Raw genomic sequence first — 25,813 nt, forward strand, 5'->3', positions numbered from 1 at the left:
TCCGTTCCTATGCGTCCTTCTCTTGGGCCCCGCCAGCACCTGGACCCAAGGAGCCGGAGTCCCGGCGGCGGCCGGGTTGGTTCAGTGGGAATCGGATCCCAGCCCACAGACCCTAGAACTGCAGGGACAAGAAGCCACCCGCGGTGCTGACTCCTGGACCCATGGATTCTTCCTGCTGGGGACACGGTACCTATCCAGGCATCTGGTTGAATGCCCTACCCCGAGCTTGCAACTTCTGGGTGGTGCAGTTCACGATTTGACCAGTGGGTCCCACAGTCATGGGTCCATGGCAGTCTGGCACGTGTGCCATAAAGCAGTGCCCTGGGTCAAAGAGTGTTCGGAGGACCCCATGCTGGGGGTGGGGGTGGGGTGCTTCGGAGAGAAGGGCAGGAAAGGGAAACCCATACCAGGAATACGTGCCTATTCCTGTTAGGACAGTCCCTGGAGCCTTAGCGTGGAAGGGGCTGGGTAGCGCTGACTTGCCAAGTTGCCTGAAATTTTGAATAACACAGTAATTGTACCCAGTTCTAGATCACCAGAGGGAGAGAGCTGTTTCAATGATAAGCAAAAATTCATCACATTGAGATGTTTTAAGGCCTTGAAATGTTTGGGTAAATCATTCCAAATATACTGTAAATTATTATTTTAAAGGGAATATGCTGTTCCTGTTCAAATGTCTGTGAACCTAAAACTGATGTAAAAATGAAATCTATTAAAAATCCAAAAAAAAAAAAAGGAATGTGATGTTGGTTATGAATTCATGGTCTGTGTGGGAATCTGAAGCCTCATGAAATCATTGTTCCTTGACTTCAAACTCCACTTGAACCTGTCTGTTCAGATAAGGAATCAGTGCAAGGTTTTATTCCTAGCCCACAGTTTGGATTAACAGTCAAATACTGTTAGTGTAATCATGCTCACTGGAAGTGGATAAGCTCTGACTAGTTGACATTAATCCATAGCATCTCACCTGCACCTCTTGTTACTCTGATGTAACTGCCTGGTGAGTGTTCCCAACCATGTGGGCACGGTGGTGGGGGAAGGGGAGCAGGGATGCTCCCACCAGCGGGTGACCTTTACCTAAATGGGCTTAACCTCCTGGGTCTCATTTTACCTTTACTCCTCTCTGTGGGTAGCATCCTATTTACCGTTGAAAGGGAAATGAACGCACCACCTTGGGTTCGAGGCTGGGACTAGCACCACGTTTCATTGCAGGGTTGGGAACCGCAGAGTCCAGGCAAGTGACAAGGATGGGGGAAGAGGCCCAGGAGACCCCTGAGCAGCTGCGCCTGGATTTCCCTATGCGAGAAGTGGATATACCCATGAACTCACCCATATGTCACATCTGGGCCGTGGTAGAGCTGCATGGGGTGACAGTACTGCAAGTGGCCACTAGAGAGAAGGTGGCATATAAAGCAAGGTTGGGCAGGTGACTTTGTGCAGGGCTGTCCAGCAAACACACCTGGGTTTCTGGGTTTCCTTCACCCACTCCTGTGTCTTTACTGGAATGTGTTTGTGTGCGGGCCTCGTGCTCCCTTTCCACTCTCAGACTGAGTGGGCACAACTCCGCTCTTCCACTAATGTGCTGTAGTGACACCTCCCTGACACAAGCTCATCGTTCATCCTCAGTGCAATCCTGGGAGTCTGAGCAGCCACAGCTTACACAAACCTTCAGGGAGCCCCAGAAACTCAACCACGTGAGTCACACCACAGTCCCTTGTGTGGTGAGTGGAGTTTCCAGTCTTGGCTCGCAGAATTAAGCAGCTGGAGCAGAGATGAGGCGGTGGGCTCATGAGACCAGGAGTCAGCAGGCAACACCAGCAGACCGAAGGATCAGACTCAAGAGCAGTCAGACTCCGATCTGTGCCTGAATCTCTCAAACTGCTCACGTTGCAATACATCTAAAACTGTGGGGACCCCGTGCACTGCCCACACTGCTTAGACCAGTGGTTTTCAAACTGTGTTCCTCAGAACCCCAGAATTATTTCCATAGATATTCTGTAAATGTTGGGTCTGCATCTTTATTTTTAACAATTAAAAAGCTGTCCAAATATGTAGATACTCTCAAGGAGGGAATCATAACCCGCACTCCTTATGTATGGGCTGTGTACACACACATACTACTTCCTCCAGCAGAGGGCAGTGTGGAAAGGGGGAGGAAAATGGTAGATGTGCAGTGGAGAAACCTCTGCCTGGTGACCAAGGTCATCGTCACTGCGAAGGTCATGGTGACGGCACGCACCCCGGATGGAACGTGATGAGAAGGGCCCTTCGCCTCCAGGGTCTTCCCCCTAGACCCACAACCCCAGTCAGATCATGAGAAATCATCAAACAAATCCCCATAGCAGAGGGACACCCTACAAAACAGCAGGTACAGTAGGTACTGATGTGCTCCAGCACTCCTCAGAAGTGTCAGGGTCGTCAAAGGCAAGAGGAGCCAAAGGGGGCACGATAACTAAACATCACGGGGTGTCCTAGACAGGGACCTGGAGCAACAAAGGAACGTTAGGCAAAATAATGAGGAAGTCAAATGAAGTGTGGGCTTCAGTTAATGTATCAATACAGGTTCATGAATTGTAACCAATCTGTCATACTGATGCAAGACGTTACTGATAGAGGAAGCCAAGTCCGTGGGAATTCTCTGCACTGTCCTCTCAATTTTTCTGTAAATCTAAAACTGTTCTGGGGGACAAGGTAGAGCTCAGTGGTAAAGTGTGTGCTTAGCATGCACATGATCCTGGGTTCAATCTCCAGTACCCCCATTAGAATAAATAAATAAATAAACCTAATTACCTCCCCCACCCAAAAATAAAAAATACTGTTCTTAAAAACAAAGCTTGTATTTAAACTAACAAACACCCACTGGAAGGTGTTAATTACCTCCTAGCACCCTGAGTTGACAAGTTAGCTCATTAGTGTGCACACTCAGACCTCCTGTTTGAATCTAAAGGTTATGATACATATAAAACTACAAATACTGAAGTGTATGGGCAACTTAAGGAACTTTTAGCCCAGTTTTGGCCATCTGATGCAAATCTCTTGATCCGTTGCATTGAGGAGGGGCTGCAAGCAAGCAGACCCCCTGCTCTAACCCCAGCCGTGGACTGCTGTCCCCATAAATCTGAAATGGAAAGAATACAAGTGAAGAGCTGCTCTTATCTGTTCAGTGCCCTACCCTCCAAGCAAACCACCCTTTATAAAAGGTTCCCCTTTGCTGGGCATACCCCCTCCCCACAGCAGCCCTATGGACATGCACTCTAGCCGGCAGGTGGGTCACCCACCAAGGGCTGACCTGCTCCCAGGTGCCCCTGCAGCTCAGCCACCAGGATCCCCACCCCTCTCTGGGCTTGAGTCCCAGCCAGGCAGTCCCAGTGCTGGAATCACAACTGCCCTGAGGGATAGTGGCCCAGGGTGGCCTCATGTCCTCTGAGGTGCTGGCTGGGTGCCTTGGGATGGGCCCATCTGAGCCCTCAGCTGGAAACCCCCAGATGCCTCATTGGCCAGCTCCCTCGTGCCACCCCTTTGCCACCCAGAGTTTCCTGAAATCTGCTGGGGGTTGTGTCCACACCCTGTCCTCCAGGGGTCCGGCCATGGCTCTCATCTGGCTGGCAGGATCCCTAGGAGGGACAGGGGCTTGCTGGCCTCCTGGCAGCTGTAATGGACTGGGGGTGGAGGAGGCCCCTGCAGTGCTGGGCTCTGTCCTGAGGATGGGGCACTGGGGTGGGGGTGTCGGGACTGTCCTCTGGCCCCAGCTACTGCCCACTTTTTCCTTCCTCAGGAGCCCCACCTGGTCACACCTCAGAATTGGTGGTGTTTACGGGTAACCCCTGCATGGGCACCAGGCGGGGCTGAGGACTCAGCAGAAACCTGGCAACCCAGGGCCTCCCCACGCCTGCGGCACCTAGCAACCACCACGGAGGCACAGGCGTTGGCTGTGGGCACTCTGCGTCCGGGGCAGGCGGCTGCCCTCCCAGGAGCTCTTCTCTGGCCCAGCGGCTGGTCTCCAGGAGCCGAGCAGAGTGCGGGAGCCCTTCCATGGCCCAGGTCTGGGCTGCTGCTCCCGCTGAGTGGCTTTCCTAAGGGAACTGAGAGCTGGGGGGGTGGGGAGCCTGCGGCGTCCCCTCCTGTGGTCCTGGGATGCTGGACTCCTCGGTGGCAGATCAAATGGCCCGACTGGCTCTGAAACTCCTAGAGAAGGTAAGACAGCTGGGCACTTGTGTTTTTAACAGCTCATTACAGGAGCACAGCTTTGAAAGGTAAGGTTATAGCTGTGAGCATGCCGGCTTCCAAGTAAAACCCTTCTCAGTGGTTTTAGCCTTGTAATGAAGAGCTGTGGTTTCCTGGTTCTTCTTTGTGTTTGTACAGAACCAAGTAGGCTCTCTGTCAGGTTCCAAGGCCAGGAGGCAGGCGCGCACCCTCAGGCTGGAGCACTTCCAGGGCCCCACCAGGCTCCCCCCCCCCGGAGCCTCCTGGCTTCGTGTTTAAGGGAACACAGACTCTGCACCGTGCAGGACCTGGAGTCTCTCAGGCCAGGCCTGGGGCTCGCAGCCTGGTGGACCCAGCTTCACACCAATATTCTTCTCTGAGGGTCTGCGCGGCCCTCACAGGCTGCCCGGCCCAGCAGCCCTGCGGCCCCGCCACATCTGCCTGCTCTGTTCTGCTGCTGCCCTCACCCTGCAACAGCCCCAGCCCAGGTGGCCAGGGGCTGCCACAGAGGGAGTGGCAGGGGTCACCCCAGGTCAGCCCAGGGCTCAGGTGGGGCGATCAGGGTCTTCAGAAAGTGGCCTGCAGGGGCCTGTGTGTGTCAGAGCATCCCCTTAGGTTTCAAGGCAGGGTGTGTGCTCATCGTGTGGAGAGTGTGACCACAGGGCCCCACACTGGCCACCTGCCCCCAGGTCTACCTCACTCCCCTCCTGCCTCCAGCCACTCCTTCCGGGGCTCTGGGGCCTGGCTGGGCCCCTCACACGGAGCAGGTGCCTGAAACCTGTGTCCTGGTCGTGGTCTCGTTTCCCTACAGAAACTGGAGCAAGAGCGTGAGGATGTGGAAGGGGATTCTGAGGACCCCCGTCTCAGGCCAGGCAAGCGCCCCTGGGGCTGCGCAGGCCGTCGCGGGAAGAGCGCCCTCAGTCTTCTCCTTGACTTCCGGGTGGAAAGGCTTTTCGTGAACCTTTAGCACACACCCACACATACCCCCCAGTGCTCTGACCAGCACGCCTCTAGTCCGCACACCCAGGAGGGCACGCCCATTAACCCCATCTTGCAGATGAGAAGGAGGCACAGAGGGGTTAGATCAGAAGGGCCACGCTCGCACCAGACTGCCTTGCCCGGAGCCTGCTGGGGTGGGACGGGGGCTCACCCCACCCCCATCAGTCTGTGCATCCTTGGCCACCCAGACCAGATGCCCCATCTTCCGCCCATGTGGCCAGCGGCCCAAAGCTCAGGCCACAGGGACCGAGAGGGCACTGCTGTCCCTGGGCTCAGGGACATCCGGGCGAGGCACTGGGGAGATAGTGCTTGTTCTTTACTACGTGATGTAGCTTCTTGAGCTATCAGGGACCCAGGCAGCCCCTGGGCAGCGGGCAGAGCCCACGGCCCAAATCCAGATAGAAAATCCCAAACCAGGTCACCTGACCGAGGGCAAGCACAGAACATGGAGCAGCACAAATGGGGGACTCCTGGGGGAGTGGGGACCCCTGGGAATGTGGGGACCCCTGGGGAATGTGGGGACCCCTGGGGGGTGTGGGGACCTCTGGGGGATGTGGGGACCCCTGGGGAATGTGGGGACCCCTGGGGAATGTGGGGACGCCTGGGGGTGTCGGGACCCCTGAGCACCCCCAAAGGATAGGTGGTTCAGGCATCCCCAGCTCTGGGGGGAAGGGCAGGCCTGCTGCACCCAGAGGAAAGGAGGCTGGGGACCACCAGACCCCTCCCAGAGCCCTCTCTTCTTGGAGAGGCATGGACTCAAGGGTGCTGTTCACTGGACCACGCCAGCCTGCAGGCAGTTTGGGGCCAGTGGGTGGCTCCAGGTGGTGGGAGGCTGGGCTTTCAGCCCAGTCCTGGGCCCTGTGGGGCTCCTTCCTCTCATGGTGCCCAGCGGAGCCCAAGGGCTTTCTGCCGCAGATGCAGGAGCTGTGCAGTGCTTGGGACCAGCAGGAACCCGCACTCTGACCTGTGGCCCCTTTCCAGGAATGAGACTACCTACTGGGCAGGCCCCGAATCAGACACTGAGCTCTCTGAAGGGGGCGCCTACCTCCTTCTGTAGGACAGCATATGCAGGTCCCAGGGCGAGAGGCCAGGCGCTGGGACGGGTCTGCGGGGGCCGAGCCCTGATGCGTGTGCTCCCTCAGGAAACGGGGACGAGCCGGAGTCAGCCCTGCGGAGAGCTCGGAAGAGGAGGGAGGCTCTTCTGCAGAGATTCTGGGTAGGTCCACGTGGCCACATGGAGCCTCAGCCCAGCTCTCAGGGCTGAAACTGTGGGCCCCACACTCAGAGCAGAGGCACGGAAAGTCCTTCTGGACCCAGTACTGGTTCTGATGTTTGTGACGTGGGGGTGGACGCCTGATGGGCTGAGCAGCTGGGGGCGTCACTCCTGGATCGCGGACTTTGCAGAGAGCAGAGCACACAGGACTGCTTATGCAGGCTGGGCTCCAACTGGCTGAAAACACCTGCTTCGGGTGCACATGGTCCAAGTGGAAATGCTGTGGAAAGGGCCCGGTTTCCCGAGAAGTGGGGTCCCAAGATGCCCAGGGCTTTGTCCACACCAGACTCACCAGCAGCAGGGAGTGACCTGGGTCCAAACAGATAATTGTGATAAAAATACTGCTTTGTAGTGACGTAGATATGGACGCGTGTTAGAGACAGAATATACTCTATCAACTGGAAAAAAAAGTAGTTTTTGGTAAATTCCTCATGTGTGCACCACGTGAAGGGCCTGCCGGCTTTGCCTCCAGGGGCTGCCTCCAGTTCCAGCAAGGCTGTGCAATGGCCTTGCTCCGTGTGCCCTGGGTGGGGCGAGGGGAGAGCCCAGTGGACACCAGGGACACCAGCTGCTCCCACACAGAAGGCCGCACTCCTGGGCACTGGCACTGCCGTCTCCCTGCCGGGCCCAGGGCTCTCCCCTCCAGGCAGCAGGCTCTGCTCTGGTGTTGCAGGAACAACACCTCCTGGAAGAGGTCGCCCAGGCCTGTGCCCGGAGGGGGTTGAACAGAGGAGCCCGTGGGTCAGCGCTGCCCCAAGAGGTGCCCTCCATGGGCGTCTACCCCGCTGCCTCCTTGCCCCCGTCAGCCCTGGAGCTGCCTCGCATCATCCAGCCCTCGGTGAGTCTCCCTTGTGGTGCACTTGGGGGCAGAACCAGTGTGGGGAGAGACCCCCCCCAAATGGGGCTCAAAGAGGCTCAGTTGGCTGAGAGACCGCAGTGGCTGCAGGGCCGTCCAGCTGGCCTGTTGGGCACCTCTGCCCCCGCGTCTCATCTCCCTCAGGTCCCACGGGTGCCTTGATAACAGGCTTTGGGGGAGGGCGGTCTTATCTCCTGGTTACAGATGAGAGGCTGGCATCCCAGCTCGGCCCCAGGCCCTAACCCTGCACTAGGAGTGGAAGTGTTAGGGGAATTCAGTGTCGGGAAGACCTCAGGTTGGGGAAGAAGTGCGTCAACTCTCTTCCAAAACGTCCCAATGGCCAGGGAAGCTTAGGCCCCTAATCTCCAGGGCAGACTTTTGAAGGGTGAATGAGCGTCGCACTTTGAGAGCCTCACACCTGTGTTCAGCATTTTGGGCCCCAAGTGATGGAAAGCAAGCCTGGCTTTCTTAAGCAGAGGGGCCATGTTGGAGAAGGGCAGCTGCTGGGACCTGGCACATGGAGGCCTTGGGGACCTGAGTGCGTGGGAGAAGAGAAGGCGAGAGGTGGGCAGGGCCGAGCTGAGAAGGTTCTGGATGGGCTGGTGGAGAGGCTGAGGGTGCTGGCAGGCTGGGTCCGCTACCTGGAGGGCGTTTGCCTTTGGCAGAGGCCCCGGCAGCACACGCGGAGAAAATGGAGTGGGAAGGGGCGGTCTCAGGGGGTCCTACACCTGGAGCTCTTCCAGGAACGGGGGCTGGGGGTGGTGCTGGGGTTGCCGATGCAGGAGGCTCCCCCAATCCCAGGTGTGTTCACGCTTACTGCAGGTCCTCAGGGCCCAGCTGGGCTTGGGTGCTCCCTCTCAGCCCCAGTGACACCACGAGGGCAGGCAGGGCCCTTGGTTGTTGTGACGGATTTCCCAGAAGCTGGCCTCAGAGACTGAGGTGGGAGGTCCTGCCTGTCAGGATGGCACAGCCGCTCTGACTGCCTCGCCGGCCTGTGCCCCGGGGCGCAGGCTGTGGCTGCAGCCGGAGCTGGCCTGCCACTGTGTGTGCGTGACCTGCGAGCTGAGAGGGGTGGTAGGCTTTTAAACGTCCGGGAAAGAATCGAAGGAAGAAGATAGTTTGAAACACATGAAAAGTAGCCCTTTCTAGAAAACCCTGTACACAGCGCTTGTCTGTGTCGCCTTCCCACGAGCCAAGAAGGGAGGGGCAGGGCAGAGCCTCGAGGGCTGAGGAGGGGTTCAGCTAGGAAGTCTTCCAGTGCTCTGACACCGGGAGCGTGCTCGAAGTTCTCGTGCATTTGTCTGAACCCTGGAGAGAAGCCGGGGACCTTCCGCAGCGAGCTCCCTGGGTGCCTCCATTAAAGCAGAGCTAATGGGGCGAGGGTGAGCCTGCTGAAGCCAGGAAATGCGGAAGCATTAAAAACACTGTCTCTTACTCCGCGTGGGCTCCAGAACAAGATGCCGCGGGTGGCAGCTTACACACACACTGACTTTCTCAGGGTCTGGAGGCTGGACGGCCCACACAACGTGCCGGCCAGCCCAGCTCCCATGAGCTCGCTCTTCCTGTCTCGAGGCGGCCGCCTTCTCTCCTGACACACACAGACCTCTGGTGTCTCATCCTCTTCTTACGAGGACACCGACCCTACTGCGTCAGGGCCACCCTCATGACCTCCTGCCCCTTTAACGCCTCCTCACGGGCCCACCTCCAAATACAATCACACTGGGGGTTAGGGCCTCGACACGTGGATTTGGGTGGGGGCAAACTTGCAGGCCATAATGTGTCATGTCCTAAGTGATGCCCAGGCTCAAACACTTAACCTATTCGGCCATCTGTCCAACCTCAAGGGTGACTCATCTGAAGTTCCCCTTGGACGGAAGGATGATGGATGGATAGACGGAGGAACAGATGAATAGATAGACAGATGGGGTGGTGGGTGGTGGGTGAGATGACTGTTTCCAGGGCACATTCAGGTGACGGATCACCTGGCTCTTCCAGGCCCCCCCACCGCCTGCGGTCATCATCCAGCAGCTCCCTCAGCAGCCTCTCATCGCCCAGCTCCCCCCTCCCCAGGCCTTCCCCACCCAAAGGGCAGGAAGCATTAAGGAAGGTAAGTGTCCATTGTGAGTGCTGACGTGGTTCACGAAATTCTCCACTGGAAGGAAAAATACTTCTGTAAGCAGGGCGGTCACTTAGGGCTGGGCTTTGGCTCCTCAGCTGAAGCTGCACATTTACTGGCATGAAAATAGCTTTACCTTTGCAACACCCGTTCTGATGGATACCTCCGAGGGGAGGAAGTAAGAAGCACAAGGAAGCAGCCTGGGCTGGGCGCCGAGGGGCTGGGCTCCAGCCCAGCTCCCCCAGCCGCCAGCCGCACAGAAGCCTTGGTTAAACTGCTGCTTCTCTAAATAACTTCTCAATACTCAGATTTTAAAATAGCTTTGTTGGGGTAGCACAGGATGAATTGCACACAGTTAAACTGTGCAGCTTGATAGTTCTGACACGTGTCCACACCTGTGAGCCCCTCACTAACCTTAGACGTGAACACAGGCGCCAGGCCCTGTCTCCCCACCGCTGCCTGCCCCCCCAGCAGTCGCCAGTCAGTTTTGTCACTGTGCATCAGGCTGTATTTTCTAGGTTTTTGTGTAAGTGGAGTCACTGAGGACACACCCTTTCTCGTGTGGCTTCTTCCCTCAGCATGACTGTCCTAAGACACGGCACCCTTGTTGGGTGCATCAGATTGCCAAGTGACGGTCCCCTGTGTGGATAGACCGGTTTGTTTATCCTCTCACCTGCTGGTGGACATCTGGTTTGTTTTGGTTTGTGGTTATCACTACAAAGCCTCCATGGACATTCACGTCTGAGTCTGGACGTGTTTTTATTTCTCTTGGGTAAATGTCTAGGGGTGGAACAGCTGAGTCACGGCAGGTAAGCTTGAAACTGCCCAAGTGTTTCCACAGGGTCTGTGCCCGTCGACGCGCCCACCAGCCCCCCGTGGTTCTCCTCAAGGGTCTCTGCTCTCAGTGGGGCTGCCAGATAGCCTTGCCACCAGCAGTCTGGCTCCACCCCACCATTGCTCCCCAGCCCTGTGCCAAAATCTGTGTCTCCCCAGAGAAGGAACCACAGAGAGAAAGGTGTATTTTAAGGAATTGGTCCACATGATTATGGGGGTCCACCACTGCAGGGAGGACCCAGGGCAGCGGTGGTCTGAGTGGGAAGAGCCTCTGCCCGCAGCCCCAGCCCCCGTGCGCTGAGGGGGCCCCCCACAGGGCCTTCAGCCCCTTTCTGCTCGGTTGGGAGTGTGAGTGGTCCTCAGGGGCTTGCCTTCCTCTGCTGAGGCTGACAAAGCCTCCAAGGCCACCTAATATCCAGGGCCTACTTGCTGTGGAAAGAAGTGATGTCTACCGCTCACAGACAGAAATTTGCTTCCCAGTATCCAGAGTTGGTGAATGCATTAGCTTCCTGGGGCGGCTGTAACAAAGGACCACAGCTGGGGGGCTTAGAACAACAGAAATGTGCTCTCCCACGGCTTGAAGGCCCGATGCCCGACGTCAAGGTGTCTCAGGGTCGTGCCCCCCGGGAGGCTCCTTCCTGCTTCTGCAGCTCCTGGGGCTCGGGGCGTCTCTCCAGCCTCTGCACCATGTTCTCTCCTGGCCCAGAACACCCTCAGCCACTCTCTCATGAAGACCCCTGTCCTTGGTTAGTGCCCACCTGGACAACCCGGGGTGATCCCGTCTCAGGACCCTCAATCACACCTGCAAAGACCCTTTTCCCAAATAAGACCAGGTTCGGAGGTGCTGGCCATTAGGACGTGGACAATGTCAGGCCACCACGTGGCCCCGCAGACCCACTGGCTCTGTGCCGGCTTGAAACGCGCAGGCGCTGTTTCAGCAGAGCGTTGTTCCAGGAGAGGCCCAGTCACCATCTGCGAGTGACCGGGCGCCTCCTTCCAGATGTGGTAGAGCTGATGCTCATGCAGAACGCGCAGATGCACCAGGTCCTCGTGCAGAGCCTGATGCTCCGAGCCCTGCCCCCGCCGCCCCGCGCCCCCGCCGCCCCGCGCCTCGCCCCACAGGTAGGCTTGACCCTGGGTGAAGAGACCACCCCAACGAAACCAGAGGGCCTGGTGGCCTTTATTCCGGGATTCTGTGCATCTGGGCAACTATGAAAAGCACATTCTGGCTCCAAGTCTGTGATCCCCAGTCCCACCCAGATGAAGAGTAGGTTGTGCAGTTTGGGGCCCAGAAAGCTGCCCCCTTGAGCCAGATGAGCTGTGCTGGACCCCTGTCCACCGCTGCTCTGACTGATGCCATCCCAAGTGAGGAACTAGGTGGAGGGAGGGAGGCTGGGGGCGGCTGGGGCCTTTGCTGAAACGTCCTGGTGTGTGTGTTGCGCTGAGGACCCGCCGTGGGCTCACACCACCTTCCTTCGAGCGGAGAGGCAGAAGCCATCGTCCGTGCACCACCACCACCACTACGCAGCCCCAGCCCTGCTGCAGGCGGTCCCTGCACCCGGCTCTCCACTGGATTACCCCACATGGCCCTCGGTGGTCTCTGCCACCACCCTCCCACCAGCTGCCGGCTTCCTGCCCACCGTGAGGCACGTGGCTGGCCCCGCAGCAGCCACCCTTAGCACGTAAGTCTGGGCTGAGCTCCAGGCCAGCCTCCTGGGCCTGCTGGGCAGGATGACCCCAGGGCCTGGGTCACCCCCTTGCCCTGCAGCAGGGAATTAGGGAAGGCTTTGCCGGCTCCCCAGGGACACATGGGGACCATGGCAGCCTGAGTCCCGGTTGCCATGGTTGAATGTTGACCCCATGCCAACCTTCCAGCAGTGCGCCATGAGGTTTGGGTCATTTGTCCAGCCCAGCGGTGGTTCTGGGAGTGTCTGTTAAAATCATGGCTCTGAGGGCCCCCACCGAGTCCTGGAGGCCAGACCTACCTGAGCATGGTGTCTCTGGGCCAGACCAGGGCAGTAGCTGCACCCAGAGACATCCTCTTCCCCTCAGGGTGGCCTCCGATGGCGTCCTGCCTGCACAGGCTCCCGGCCTGTGACCCCTCGGCTGGGCTTGGGTAAGAAGCAGCGCCTCAGGGGAATCCGGCTTGAAGCCCTCAGTACGGGGGTAGGGGCAGGGGTGGGGAAAGCAGGCATAGAGGGTCCCTGGATGCAGGCCTGCGAGGGTGGGAAGAGATGGCTCAAGGGCCAGGAGAGAACAGGTGGATAGGCTGAGCCACGGAAAATATAACCTTCCTCTGGGAAAAATGCCATGAACAAAGTCACACCTGTGGTGCCTGGGGAACCATGTGCACGTGTGGCCCAGGGGATGAGTCCTGGGGCAGTGTGTGCCCCGTGTGATCTGCGCACGGACAGAGCTGCAAGGTGGCTTGCACAGCTTCTCCTCCGGGAAACAGAACACAGGGACACTAGTGTGGCCCTCCTGGAGAGGGCCGAGGGAGGGCAGCTGGCTCCCCTGCCCTGGTTCTCCCATCTCCCCAGGGAACACACTACCTCTATGCTACTTTCTGCTACTCTTTCATTTTTCTCTTGGTGGAATTGTTTCCTTGCTGCTTTAATATAATTTTCACGTGAATGCCATTTTAAGCACTATGCATGTGCTCACTGGCCCCTTTCGGGGTAAATGGTCTCGCTCCCAAGTTCCACACCAGCAGGAGCCCGTCCTGGTCTTGCGTCCTTGGACCTTCACAGTCACCAGAATGCCCATCAGAGGAAGTGCGATGACCTTGGAGTTGCCTTTTGGCTGCACACAGACTCCCTCCAGGCTGCTCGGGCCCTGGGCGAGCTGCCCAGTGAGGCAGTGCAGGAGGCCTGGGCGCAGTGTGTCCCCAATACCCACGTGTCTGGTTAAATGTACAATTAAAGGTCTGACCTCATTTCCCTTTTTGCATTGACTTTTCTAACATCTTTTCACTTTCCTTTTATTTCTCTACATAATTATTAAGTTAACAGAGGGGAGGCACTGGATGGAAGTTAATTGTCTTCGGACGGCCTGGTAAGTTAGAAGAACTCAGTTGTCTCCGGCCCGAGGAGGGAAACTCAGCTCCTCCCACCTGCGTCTTCCTCTCCTGTGCACCTCCTTTCACTTCACTCTGTCACCAAACCTGTTTTCCCCACAACAAGCAGTTCTCTGTAACCCAGCTGGTGCCCTACAGTTCAGTCCAATTCTGACTCCATCTCCAGGTGATAAGGTGTCAGACTCCATAGTTTCAGGGCTCAGTCCCACGTGACCGCCTCCCAATACCCCCGTCACGAGTTCAGGTTGTCACCTGTGCTTCCCGTGGACCTGGGGCACATCACCCTGCCAGTGTGGACGTGCTCAGCAACCTGGAAGCTCCGTGAGTCCCAGACCAGTGGGATGTCCTGGCGGCCTCCTCCTGCAGGGGTGCTCCTGTTAACTCCATTTCCAGCACTTCTCTACTCAGGAGGGTGGGGCGAGGCTGAAAGCTCCAAGGTCCCAGTCCTGGCTTGGTCCCTCTGCTGAGACCAGCCCCCACCCAGGAGCCCCCCCGACCCAAGTCACCTCATTAGGACACAAGATGGTCCCAGTGCTCATGTCACTTGGGAATTTGCAAGGGTTTCAGGAGCCCCGTGTCAGGAGCTGGGGGCAGAGACCAACACCTATGCTTCCTCCCACTGCACACCCGGCTTTGCCAGGTCAACAGGGACGAAGGAAACCTGTTCCCGGATCTGGGAGAGGCTGGGTGCTGCCTGAGCCCCAGCAAGGCCCTGGAGCGGGGTGAGGTCCAGATGTGGGGGTGCGGTGGGGGTTCGCGTGGCTCAATGAGACATGCTTGGTTCTGTTCTGGTTCCTGGCACAGATCGAACTCCTGAGATTGTGCTGGAGGGGACTCGGGCATCTGGAGAGCTGCAGGGCGGGGCTGGGCGCTGGAGGAGCCACCCCACTTGCAATCTGGGACTTCCAGCCCCACCAGCCTCGGGAGGGAGAGAGGCTGGAGGCGAGCTGATCACCCATGGCCGGGCCTCGTAGCAGACCCTCCACAAAACCCCCGAGGAGATGGGTGGTGAGCACATCTGGAAGGGGACACACCCAACTCCACGGGGCAGAAGTCCCTGTGTTCAGGACCCTCCTAGACCTCTTCATCTGTGTCCTTCACAGTAACCCAGGGTCTCCCTGAGTTCTGTGGGCCATTCGAGAAAACTACTGAACTAGAGGAGGGGTCATGGGAACCCTGATTTCTGGTGAAGCTGTACGGTGGGTGCCCTGGTCTAGAGTGTGGTGGGAGGAAGCACAGCCTGGTCAGTCTTTGGGCCTGAGCCCTTAACTCGTGGGTCTGCACTCGCTCCTGGCAGTGAGTGGCAGCAGTGTCGTGAGCAGAGGAAATCTTTTTTTACGGGCCGTGCCTTGTCCTGGCGGGGTGCTGCAGGGTCTCCTGAGATGCTGAGGGCCGTGGGATGAGAGGCACTGCCTGGGCTCAGCCCGGAGCCTTCAAGTGCTCAGTGGCCTGCAGACCTAACGTGATTGTAACGTGACCTCAGGGCGTCCGGTGCTCAGGAGCTGGATCTAGGAGACACTGGAGAGTAAAGGGCCGGGGAGCCCAGACGACTCCCGGAGAGGGGCCTCAGCACTGCGGGGTTTGCAGGGAGCTCTGGAATCCGGCAGTGTGGGCCCCGGTGCAATGGGCACGAATGACATAGAAAAACTTGACGGCCCTGTGGCCAGGGGCAGGCGGCCCGGCTGCTGACGGACAGCGGGGCAGCCTTCTCTCAGATTCAGGTCAGGTCACTTGCTCATGTTCTCTTTAAAATATAAGGGTTCTTCTCAATGATACATAAAACACCCCTGAATTAATAAGAAAAAAAAGTAGAAAGTGGGGATAAGACACAAGCAGTCACCTCCTTGGTGGTGGGAATTCCGAAGGGTCACTGGTGACAGGAAGTGCACAGGGACACTGTCCTAGTGGAGGGTCAGGGCACACCCAGGTCACTCGGTACCTGGGAGCAGGTAGCAAGACCACAGGGCCACTCCTATGGGCTGCTGATGAGGGGGGAAACGAGGGACCCAGCCCCTCGGAAGCATTCACAGGCCTCATCCTATAAAGCTGGACCTTCCACCTCTGGGCCCCCAGAGCCTCCAAACCCCTCACTGACGGGACCCCAGGTCTCAGGACCCCCTCAGTCCCTTAAAAATACCTGAGGAGCAGAGCTTTGGGGGGTTATCTTTGGTGTCTGCTTCACTTAGACTTAAACTGACAGCAAACTTAACTGGCTAAAAGCAGGCCATGCAGTAAGCAGTGACTCATGTCCCTGACACCCAGGGAAAGTCCAGGCTCAGTCAGGACAGAAATCCACTGGGAAATGCGTTTTCCTGTTTCTAAAATTGATTCACGGGAGAAAACCAAATTCTCAGAGTTGTAGTATCTTGAGCTTTAGGGCCAAATCGGGCCTCTGAGCTGCTGTTTTATTGCCTGACCTCTTTGGAGTTCCTTGAGGGATCTGTGCACTGTGGTCAAAACCAGTACCTGGGGGTCCAGGCTCAGCACCCGCCTCCTCCACGGCCTGCCCCAACCCACGAGGCCCTGAGCCTTGCACAGGTCTGGGGAAAGCTCTGTGACAACTCCGGGGTTTAACATTCAGAAGGCAGAACAGGAGGGAGGCTTTCCTACACGTCAGGTCAGGATGTGCAGTCGGAGCTCGGCGGGTGGGAGGGGGAACTGGGCGTGGGAGGTCCGCCACGCCGGGGCCAGGGCCACAGCAGGACAACTGCGCAGGGTCACTGGGTGTGGGCTCGGCCTGGCCTGGCCGCCCCCTGGGGTCCGCAGCGTCCCTCCCCTTGTAGAGGCACCAAGCAAAGGCTCCAGGTCTGAGCGCTCCTGCGAGTTGGAAGGCACGGACTCTGACAGGGTTCCAGCACTGGAGAGGGGTCACCCACCTGGCTGCTTGTTTTGTTCTGAGCAGCTGCATGGGTAGGAGAGAGACTCCTCTTCACCAAAGGCAGAGCCCAGGGAGGAGGCTCGCAGGCCCCATCACTCCCTTCTGAGAGTTCAGAGCTACTTTATTTACGATACTGAAAATGACACACTCGCTGTGTTCTGAACAAAGAAAGAGTGGACGTTTCTCTTACACTTTAACAAACTGTCAGGTTCCACTCATGGAGTTCAGCACTTCTGTGGCTCCCCCGGACAGCAGTGACCAGCAGGGCCTCCGTCTGGGGGGGCCCCCAATCCCTGGGGCCCAAGGTGGGGTTCACCTTCCATCCATACTGTGTCACTGTCGTCAGAAGAGGCCCCTGCTCAGGGGCTGGAGCCTGGTCCCCACGCGCCGGCTCAGCTCCTCGAGAACCTGCTTCTCCTTCTGGTACATCTGAGAGGAGGGAGCGGAAACCAGCTGCAAACCTGCCCTGAGGCCCAGCCTCCCTGGGCAACCGCTTGGAACCCCCCACCGCCTGAGGCCATGGTCCTGGTTCTGCTCTCCAGCCATGTGCTGCTCGTGGTGTGAAAGGTGGAGCTGGCCAGGGCTGGGGCCGGGGGCTGAGGTGGTGGTCACGGCTACGAAGAGAACCAGCTGGACCAAGTGGCCCGGCCCAGGAGGCACGTGGGGGTGTGTGTGTGAGGACGGCCCCTCCTGGGAGAAAGGGCAGGTGGGTGGGGAAACCTGGGAGGGCTGGGGTCCCGGAAGGCCCGCCATGCTTGAGGCTTTCCTGGAGATGCTGCCCATCTGTGGGTGGGGGCAGCGGTGGGGCTGAGGAGGGGAGTGAGGGGGCCGCTGTAAGGTCAGCATCTGACGGGGGTGGGGAGGCAGACAGGCTGTGGCCAGTGTGGACTCAGCAGCCTAGGAAGGCCTGGGGAGATGCCAATTGCATCAAGACTCTTTTTTTTTTTTTAATGAGGAGGAGGTAATCAGGTTTCTTCGTTGATTTCCGCATGGAGGAGGTATTGGGGATGGAACCCGGGACCTCGTGGGTGCTGAGCGTGCGCTCTACCACTTGAGCTATGCCCATCCCCCTGAGACTCTTTTTGTTAATAAAGAAGTTTTCCTATTCCTTTCAGGGAAACTGTTTGATTACAAATACAATTTGAGTTTATAAAACACAATGTGGTGAATATACCAACACAGACCTTTATAAGCAGAGTAAACATTGGTACGTTTTGGGGAAATAAACCACCACGTAGCTTTACATGATGGGTCTGTAGCAGACAACCGCACATTCTAAACCCTGTTTCTAACTGACAAGTATCATCACAATTTCTCCTGTAAAGATTTTCAGCTTTAAGCCATTAGAATTTTATAGAATTTATACAACGTAGTCTTTCTCCTCAGACCTTCCTTTCAATAGAGAATAAATACGCGGTCAACAGCATTTGGGGAGTCCAATATTTAAAACAAACACTGTGAGACTTTTTCTATAAAGCAGGCATTTATAAAATTCCTTATTTCACTGTTTCTCCCCATTTGGTTTTTGTACATGACTGCAAGGGGCAGGCCAGGCAGCCCTGTCCCTGGGGTCCGGTGCACACTGCAGTGTACCCCCACGTGTATGTGTTGGGGATGGGATGGCTCCTACCTTCTGCCACTCGGCCTCCGTGCTGTGTGTGAAGCCCAGCAGGTGACAGAGCCCGTGGGTGGCAGTCACCTGTCAGAACAATTAAAAAGCCGCCTCAGGGGGTGGTCATGACTAAGCTATAAGCCAGGGAGGAGGAGAAGGAGGAGGGAAGTCAGGCAAAGGTCAGGGAACACCTGGTGAGAGGATAGGAACCCTCCCCCGGGCCCAGGGCTGCGGGCCAGCAGTGACGTCATGGGTTGGGTATGGGGAGCAGCAGGCAGGCCAGACCCCCATTGCAAGGGTGGAGATCAGGAGCTCCTCTGCAGTTGGGTGGGGAGCTGTAGACACACGGAGGGCCAGGGCAGGGGCCAGGGGAGGTATCTGGGGCCATTAGAAGGTACCCAAGTGCAGCTGGGCGCCAGCTGGTATAAGAGTGGCCTGGCCGGGCCCTGTACTGGGGGAGGATGGTCCTAGGGCTTGTGGGCTGGCCCTTCACCACAGGTTACGGAATCTTCAGGAGGCGTGGCGGGGGGGGAAGCAGATGCCCACAAAACTGCCCCAGACCTCCCAGGGGTGCACAGCTGCTGGCCACAGAGATCCCAGAGCCAAGACCCATGCTGAGCAGTCCCACCTGCACAGGGGGCCCACCAGTCTCAGGAAGAAAGCACATCCCCCTGCCAGCAACCCCAACGCCTGTGCTCACAGGGCCTCACAGGGGAGCTCTGCTGCAGGCCTCAGGAGCACTGAGACCCCCAGATGGTAAGTCAGGGTGCGGATGTCAGCTGAACAAGGACCCCTCAATTGAATCCATCAGGGAGTGAAAACATAATTCAATTGCGTGCTACTTTTCAGAACCCCACCCCCTCACTTCCTCACCAAACTGAGGAGAGACAGGTCTGAAAGTTTCGGAGGCTGGAATCCTGTCCGCTTTGGGCAGTTTAGTGAGAAGCATGTTTAGCAGGCCTGAGCTGGCCAAACACAGTCTGCTGATCTCCAGATGTAAAAGCCAAAAACAAGGCCACTTCTGGGAGCTTCCACTTTCCAATAGTTCATACAGATGTTCCCTGTCCTCTCCCCTCACCCACTGCCAAGGGACATACCGACCCCTGCCAAGCCTCTCCTCTCTCCCTGAGGGATGAAGAGAAAGGGCGCTGCTCGGGCTTGTAGGTCTCCCCGCCAACCCGTCCTACATGAGGATGACAGTGTGGCCGCCGGTGTCACCGCCCCAACCTCTTCCCAGGGCCTGGAAGAAGGACACCGACTGTCGTTTTGCCAGTCAGGGTCTGTGATTTCAGCATCCCACTTACAGTCAGGATGTCATAGTAATCCTCGTCCTCCTTGCACTGCTGGAATATATACTCCACTCCCAGGAAAATGTCTCCCAAATTGTAGTCATCTGGAAATTCAGGCTGGGGAATTTCCCCTGCTTTCAGATTCTGAAAATGGGAAAACACACTTTTGGAGAACATGACCTCAGGAACACGAACTGACCACGGGCCTGCCTGCGGGTTTCATCTGAAAGCCCTCGTGTCTCCAGTCCCAAGGCAGAGAAATCGGGGACTTGAGACGTCTCCACTCTGTCAAGAGAATTCCTTTCCATTTTTTTCATCCCATCCAATGCACCAACACCCAGATGCACAACTTCTATGGAGCTAAATCACGACATTGATGCAATTTCCTACTTCTGTTCTTTCTGCTTGTTCTTTTGTCCTAAACAGTCTTTCACATTTTTCCACATAAAGATCAGTCCGTTCGGCTCAGGACTATTCACACTAAGCCAGTGACCTGTGGTTTGGTGTTTAGGGTGTCAGCATTTTACATCCTACTACGGAAAATACTAAGTGGACGCGCTAATACATTTTTGTATTGCACATTAAACACGTTATTTTCACTCTTCTTTTGATTTATTTCCTTAGATGTAGCACTAGTGGATTAAAAATCAATATTCACTTCAACTAACTGGCCAGACTGCTTTCCGAAAAGCCCACGCCAATTTATGCTGCTATTAACAACGTGGGAAACCTCCAACGAAGCATTCACGGAACAGGGAGTAACTTGACGCATAACACGTTCGAGGGGAGGACCCTCAGCGGCAGAGCGCGTGCATAGCATGCACAAGGTCCTGGATTCAATCCCCAGTGCCTCCACTTAAAAAAATTTCAGTGAACCTGTATTACCTCCCCGCAAAATGTAACAAAGGGGGAAAAAGCGGAGATCATACAATTGTGTGTCTGCCCTTTACTTTCAAGTGATGCAGTAATTTCGATCCATACACACCCATACTGGGTCAGGCAAGCTGCAGAAGCACCCTCTCTAAGGCCCCGACAGCTCGTCGGGGGCCAGTCACAGCGTGCCCTCTACTTCTGTCAGAATAAAACCGTCGACACGGACCTCCACAGGAGGTCGGCAGGCAGGCAGGGCGAGGAGCGCGCTCCTCACCTCGTGAAACGGGAACGCGAGCACGTCGGTCGGGACGTCCTTCCGCCGGTAGCGCCGGTTAACCCGCCGCATGCGCTCGTTGTCCACGCAGACGACGCCCAGGTCGAAGCGCCGCACGCCCAGGACGCTCCGGAGCGCCTGCAGCCGCCCGCGCAGCGGCGCCCGGCGGAGCGGCACGGCCCGCTGCAGGTCCCTCAGCACCAGGCTCATTCCGCCCGGGCGGCCCGCCCCGGACGGGCCTCGTCGGCCCGGGCGCGGCGACGAACCCTGTGGCCGCGCGACGACGGCCGTGGCCCGCCCGGCGGGGCCCGCTGCAAACTGAGACGGCTTTGCCCGTCACCCCGGGGAGACGTACGGACGAAGGGAGGGGGAGCGGCCAGAGTCGGGCGCGCGGACGGGGACGGGCGGAGCGGCCCGACCGGAAGCGGGCGGACGCGGAACTGGCCGCTGCGCACCGGAAGCCCCGCCGCCGCGCCGCCGCCCGCTGGAGAGCGGAACTCTCGCGCGAGGGGCCCAGGCGGGACGGACTGGAAGTGCGTCCGCCGAGTTTTCCGCCCGCGGCGGGCTGCCCAGCGCTGCCTCCCGCGACCGCTGTCCTTGCGTGCGGCTCGTGCCCGGGCACGGCGGGCGGCGGCGTCTCTGAACCGAACGGTGAGCGCGGCGCGGGGCCTTCCCCGCCTCGGCACCCGTGTCGCTAGCGGAGCTGGGCGGGGGCGCGGGGGGCCGCGGCGCGCACGGGCGGCCCACGGTTTGGGCGGCGCTGCGCCCGCGTCCCTGCCGCCCTGCGGCCTGGGGGGCGGCCTCTCTGCTTGAGCGCGCTTGTCCTCTGAGCCAGTCTGGGGGGGTCGTCGCCGCTGTGTTGAAACGGAAGTCATTTCTTTGTCTGGCAAGAGTGTTCGGTGCCCTGGTTACCGGGAGAAAAATTAGAGGGGAGGAAACACTGAAACACTGACGTTTTAACAGTGTTACATTGTAGTTCTCTGGCTGTGGAGGTAGAAGAACTCAGAAGACGCTCCTCGTTCAGTCGAAAATTGTACGCCATTCGTTTTCTTAAGTCCTGTTTGAGGTCTCCTGTGAATTTACCGATGCGGTAAAGTGTTTTGTTTTGTTTTGTTTTTAGTCTTAAAGGATCATGCTTTAAATCTCTGTAACAAAATAATTGTTTGTACTAACTTCTACCCCCAACTCCAAAAAAAAAAAAAAAAAATAGAAAGAAAAAAAGGAACCAATCGGCTCTTCAGAAAACGAGAATACTTAACCCTTTGTTTTGCCTTATATGTGATTTAAAATTCTTTTCTTAGTCTTCCAGCAGGACATCGCTGTGATGGATAGTCTGCGTTTTTGTCTTTCAGCTTATTGTGAAGATGAGGGGAGCTCCCTAGTTGAACAGACTGTTTGAGGAAGACGACTGCTTTTGTACACATAGTATTTATTATCTTTCATTGATTGGGTCAGAAGATGAATCCGACTAATCCTTTCAGTGGGCAGCAGCCTAGTGGTTTTCCAACATCTTCCAGTAGTTCCATAGGAACATTTCAGACTAAGCCACCATTTCGGTTTGGACAGCCCTCTCTTTTTGGACAAAACAATACGTTGTCTGGGAAAAGCTCAGGATTTTCACAGGTGTCCAGCTTTCCAGCATCTTCTGGACAAAGTCATTCTTCGGCGCAAACATTAGGGTTCTCCCAAACCTCATCCGTTGGGCTCTTTTCTGGACTTGAACACACTCCAGCCTTTGTAGCTGCTTCCGGGCCTTCGAGTTCATGTGTGTCTGGAAACCCAGGATTTAGTTTTAAATCCCCCAACCTTGGGGCATTCCCAAGTACTTCTGCTTTTGGACCAGAAACTGGAGAAGTAGCAAGCTCTGGTTTTGGGAAAACAGAATTTAGCTTCAAACCTCTGGAAAGTTCAGTGTTCAGACCAATATTGGGGGCTGAGTCTGAGCCAGAGAAAACTCAGAGCCAAATTACTTCTGGATTTTTTACGTTTTCCCACCCAGTCAGTGGTGGACCTGGCGGACTGGCCCAGTTTTCTTTTTCTCAGGTGACAAGTAGTTCAGCCACCAATTCAAATTTTACCTTTTCAAAATCAGGTAATAATAATTCACCATCTGCCTTTACCCCCACTTTGTCAAATCAAAATGTTGAGGAGGAGAAGAGAGGCCCCAGATCACTATTTGGAAGTTCCAGTAGCAGCTTCACTAGCTTCCCCGTATCTTCTTCAGGGTCCTTGGGTGAACCCTTCCCCAAAACAGGTGTCAGGCAAGGATGCGAAGAAGCTGTTTCCCAAATGGAGCCACTTCCCAGCCCCATGAAAGGACTGAAGAGGAAGGAGGACCAGGACAGGTCCCCAAGGAGGCACGGTCATGATGCAGCAGAAGATTTGGACCCTCTGTCGAGGGACGATCACCCTCCAGATAAACGACCTGTTCGCTTGAATCGACCCCGGGCAAGCACTTTGTTTGGTCGGACGATACAGGATGTCTTCAAGAGTAATAAAGAAGTAGGTCGTCTGGGAAGCAAGGAATCTAAAAAAGAAATTGGCTGTGCTGAGTCTGGGGAAAATGACCACGTGGCCATCCCAGGAGGGAGTCAGTCTGTCCTGGCAACTTCCCGGCTTCCAGGTGTGAATAAAGAGGAAGAAACTGAAGGCAGAGATAAAAAAGAAGGTGAGCTCTGCAGACGTGCAGTGTGCAGTGAACCCTGCTGACAGGTTCTGGTAAAACTTCCCTGGGTGTGTGTCTGAACTTCCTGGTCAACCCCTAGTAAACGTTAGGGCCCATAGGATCTCGGCGCAGGTCTTACAGCCATGAAAATTTCGTTTGCTCACCTAGTTGGTGTCTCCTGTTGCTTGAAAATGTCACATCTGATACATTTCTGTGCCCATTCTCGAATCCCCTAGATTCTCTGAGAGGAACACCTGGCCGTCAGAGTAAAAGAAGTGAGAGCACAGACAGCCTTAGGGGCGTGTCTCCCTCTGAGGTCACGGCAATCCAGTGCAAGAACATCCCTGACTACCTCAATGACAGAACCACTCTGGAGAACCACTTTGGCAAAATTGCCAAAGTCCAGCGCATCTACACCAAGCGCAGCAAAAAGCTTGCAGTGGTGTATTTTTTTGATCATGTGAGTACTCTAATGAAGTTCAGAGTGAAAAACATAGGTTTCAAAGTGGCAGAGTTAGAGTGAAATTTGCCACTTTAAAACCTATTTTTAAAAAAAATCTGTCAGTTATTTGCTTGCTAGAATGTAAAAAAGCACTCTTAACTTGGAGAGGCTGGAACAGCACTGCTTATTTCATAACTGGGAGTCATTTGTGGAAAGCTTGCAGTCCCCACTAAACACAGTGTTCTGGAAATGCCAGGTGAGCGAGTCTCATGAAGTCAGTTTCTTCAAGCACGCGGGAGTGGCTCTGTAACCACACAGCACTTTTTCAAACTTGAGTTTGCTTGCTTTGCTTTTGATTTTGTTTGTTTGGTTGTAGTACATTTTGCTCACTGTAAACATCCAAAACAATGCTGAAAAGTAAAATCCCCTGTAATCTCATGCTGTAACCGTTCGGCGTATCCCCGACTTAAATACCTGCATCTGCGTGTGTGTACGTGACAAGTTGGCTGCAGGGTGTGTGTGTACAGGGGTTGCTCACCTTGTGTCCTGTACACCTTTGTTATATTTCTGAATGTTCTTGTGGGGAAAATTGAGTTCATTTGGAATTTATAAAGTAGGAAGTATATTTCATACTTTCTAAAATAATAGAAGTATTACCTGTCGACATAGGGGAAGAAAACCCCAGAAAGTCCTGTGGGAGGGGGCACAAAATCTCCCATGGTTCTGCAGTGGATCACAAAATACTTGTTCTTTTGTGTCTGATTTATTTCATGTCTCTGAGGTTCATCCACGTGGTTGTACTGCATTTCTTTATTCTGTTGTACAGATGGACCACATTTTGTTTATCCATCTGTCCAGGGACATGGGTTGTTTCCATCTTTTGGATATTATGAATAATACTGCCATTGTGAATATGGTGTGCAGATGTCTCTTCAACACCCTGCTTGAATACAGTTCTGTTGGGTATATACTTAGGAGTGTAATTGTCGGGTCATACAACAATCTTGTTTTTTGTTTGTTTTTTTTTTTTTTAGTTATTTTCTGACTGTCACAATATGCTTATTCTTCAGCTGAACCCTAAAAATATAGAAAAATACGTACTATATAAATACATTGTCATTGTAATTAGTTCATTGATACCTGCAAAGTTAGGTCCCCTCCTCACCCCATCTCTCCTGTTTGGGCAAGCACAGTTACCCGGTGTGGTATATGTTTTTCTGGACATTTCGTAGGTACAGCTATAGGTATACTAACATGTAGTTGGTTTTGTGTTTGTATATTTTATGGTAAGTTGTACCCCGTGTGTGTCATTTTGCAGCTTCCTTTTGTGTTAAGTGTGACTTAGCAGTCCTTCCATTGTTGCACAGGTAATCAGATGGTGAGAATCATCTCACCAAATGCCAGTGAGGCCAAGCTTATGGGTTCTAGCACAGTGAAGTCATTAATTTTAAAAAGGAGAAGAGCAAATACATGCTTGTGAGACAGGTCAGGGAGGTAAGGACTGTGGCTGCTGTGGCTAGAGGCAGACGGTGGGGTGGGAACGGGGTGGGAACGTGTGGCCGGCAGAGGCATAGAATTCTGCTAATTGCGTTTGACAGTTTAATCTCATTTCCACTGGCCTCCTGATGTCCTCATACTTTGTGTTGTGGACTCTTTTCCAGGCATCTGCAGCCCTGGCTAGGAAGAAGGGGAAAGGTTTGCATAAAGACATGGCTATCTTTTGGCACAGAAAAAAAATAAGTGAGTTTTCAGTTGTTCTTTGCACAGTCTCGAATGCTCTGTGTGCAAGGCCTTTAAGCTTGGAGTCTGAGCCCTTTCTCAGTGCTGGGTGGGGTGCTGTCTCACAGGGTTTCCTTGGGCTCCTTTTACCTTCCTGTAACAATTATAATAATACTTTCTGAGGAAAAAATTAAAAAGCCCAGTGACTTGTGGTATCATAAACTCTGTTCTGACTGTTGTGTCCTCAGGTCCCAACAAGAAACCCTTTTCCCTCAAGGAGAAGCAGCCCGGCGAGGGTGGAGCTGCCCCGAGCATGGAGGACTTGCCCTTTCAGCACTCCCCTCTGGGCAAGACCGCTGGCCTCCTGAGTAAAAGGTGCGGCTGCTCCTTCCCGGTGCCTGTGGTTCTTGGACTTCTGCTGTCACTGACCTGGAAGGCTTCACAGCTGTCCTGGCGGAGCAGAAAATCGGGTGGGGGATGTGCTGGCCCCCGAGTGGGGGCTGAGGGGTGGGGAGAGGCCCTGGAGGAGGCCAGGAGGGAGCTGTGCCGTGAAGAGGCCGTGGGCTCTGCATCGTCCGCCCAGCCCCATGGCCCGCCAGCTGCTGTCCTGCAGTTCCGTCTGATGGATAAACAGGCAGCAGCTTTCCCCTAGAGCATCTGACCAACCGTAAGACCTGCGTGTCCCCAGTGGCCACTTCTAGCAC

General features: G+C 55.6%; 3 protein-coding genes across 9 annotated transcripts in view; 2 read left to right on the top strand and 1 right to left on the bottom strand.

The window, feature by feature from the left end:
- Positions 1-3,548: 3,548 nt before the first annotated feature.
- Positions 3,549-13,216, top strand: C1H21orf58 (chromosome 1 C21orf58 homolog). 2 transcript variants are annotated; one of them, XM_074374659.1, is made up of 9 exons: positions 3,550-4,194; positions 5,015-5,075; positions 6,345-6,418; positions 7,149-7,313; positions 9,327-9,438; positions 11,282-11,403; positions 11,728-11,963; positions 12,334-12,397; positions 12,981-13,216. In XM_074374659.1, exons 1-8 carry the CDS (start codon positions 4,135-4,137, stop codon positions 12,377-12,379), a joined length of 876 nt encoding a protein of 291 aa, XP_074230760.1. In that variant the 5' UTR covers positions 3,550-4,134; the 3' UTR covers positions 12,380-12,397; positions 12,981-13,216. The 2 variants fall into 2 exon arrangements, with proteins under 2 accessions (XP_074230720.1, XP_074230760.1); XM_074374619.1 differs by having other exon boundaries at positions 3,549-4,194; positions 12,334-13,216.
- Positions 13,217-16,335: 3,119 nt separating this feature from the next.
- YBEY (ybeY metalloendoribonuclease) lies at positions 16,336-20,708 on the bottom strand. 2 transcript variants are annotated; one of them, XM_074374695.1, is made up of 4 exons: positions 20,236-20,708; positions 19,152-19,280; positions 17,866-17,934; positions 16,336-16,664 (listed from the first exon to the last, which is right to left on the bottom strand). In XM_074374695.1, exons 1-4 carry the CDS (start codon positions 20,491-20,493, stop codon positions 16,578-16,580), a joined length of 543 nt encoding a protein of 180 aa, XP_074230796.1. In that variant the 5' UTR covers positions 20,494-20,708; the 3' UTR covers positions 16,336-16,577. The 2 variants fall into 2 exon arrangements, with proteins under 2 accessions (XP_074230796.1, XP_010964782.1); XM_010966480.3 differs by having other exon boundaries at positions 20,284-20,693.
- A 90-nt stretch (positions 20,709-20,798) lies between these two features.
- The window catches only part of MCM3AP (minichromosome maintenance complex component 3 associated protein), a 40,256-nt gene continuing 35,241 nt past the window's right edge, over positions 20,799-25,813 (top strand). Inside the window, exons 1-6 of one of the 5 annotated variants that reach the window (XM_074373261.1) lie at positions 20,799-20,934; positions 21,247-21,373; positions 21,636-22,951; positions 23,185-23,408; positions 25,052-25,130; positions 25,358-25,484. In XM_074373261.1, coding sequence (XP_074229362.1) covers positions 21,742-22,951; positions 23,185-23,408; positions 25,052-25,130; positions 25,358-25,484 — 1,640 coding nt within the window. In that variant the 5' untranslated portion in view covers positions 20,799-20,934; positions 21,247-21,373; positions 21,636-21,741. The remainder of the gene's footprint in view (positions 20,935-21,246; positions 21,374-21,635; positions 22,952-23,184; positions 23,409-25,051; positions 25,131-25,357; positions 25,485-25,813) is intronic. The other 4 variants (XM_074373436.1, XM_074373316.1, XM_074373501.1 and 1 more) reach the window with 4 other exon arrangements.

This window comes from Camelus bactrianus, chromosome 1 (genome assembly GCF_048773025.1).
Source record: "Camelus bactrianus isolate YW-2024 breed Bactrian camel chromosome 1, ASM4877302v1, whole genome shotgun sequence".
In the NCBI taxonomy this organism is placed as follows: Eukaryota; Metazoa; Chordata; class Mammalia; order Artiodactyla; family Camelidae; genus Camelus; species Camelus bactrianus.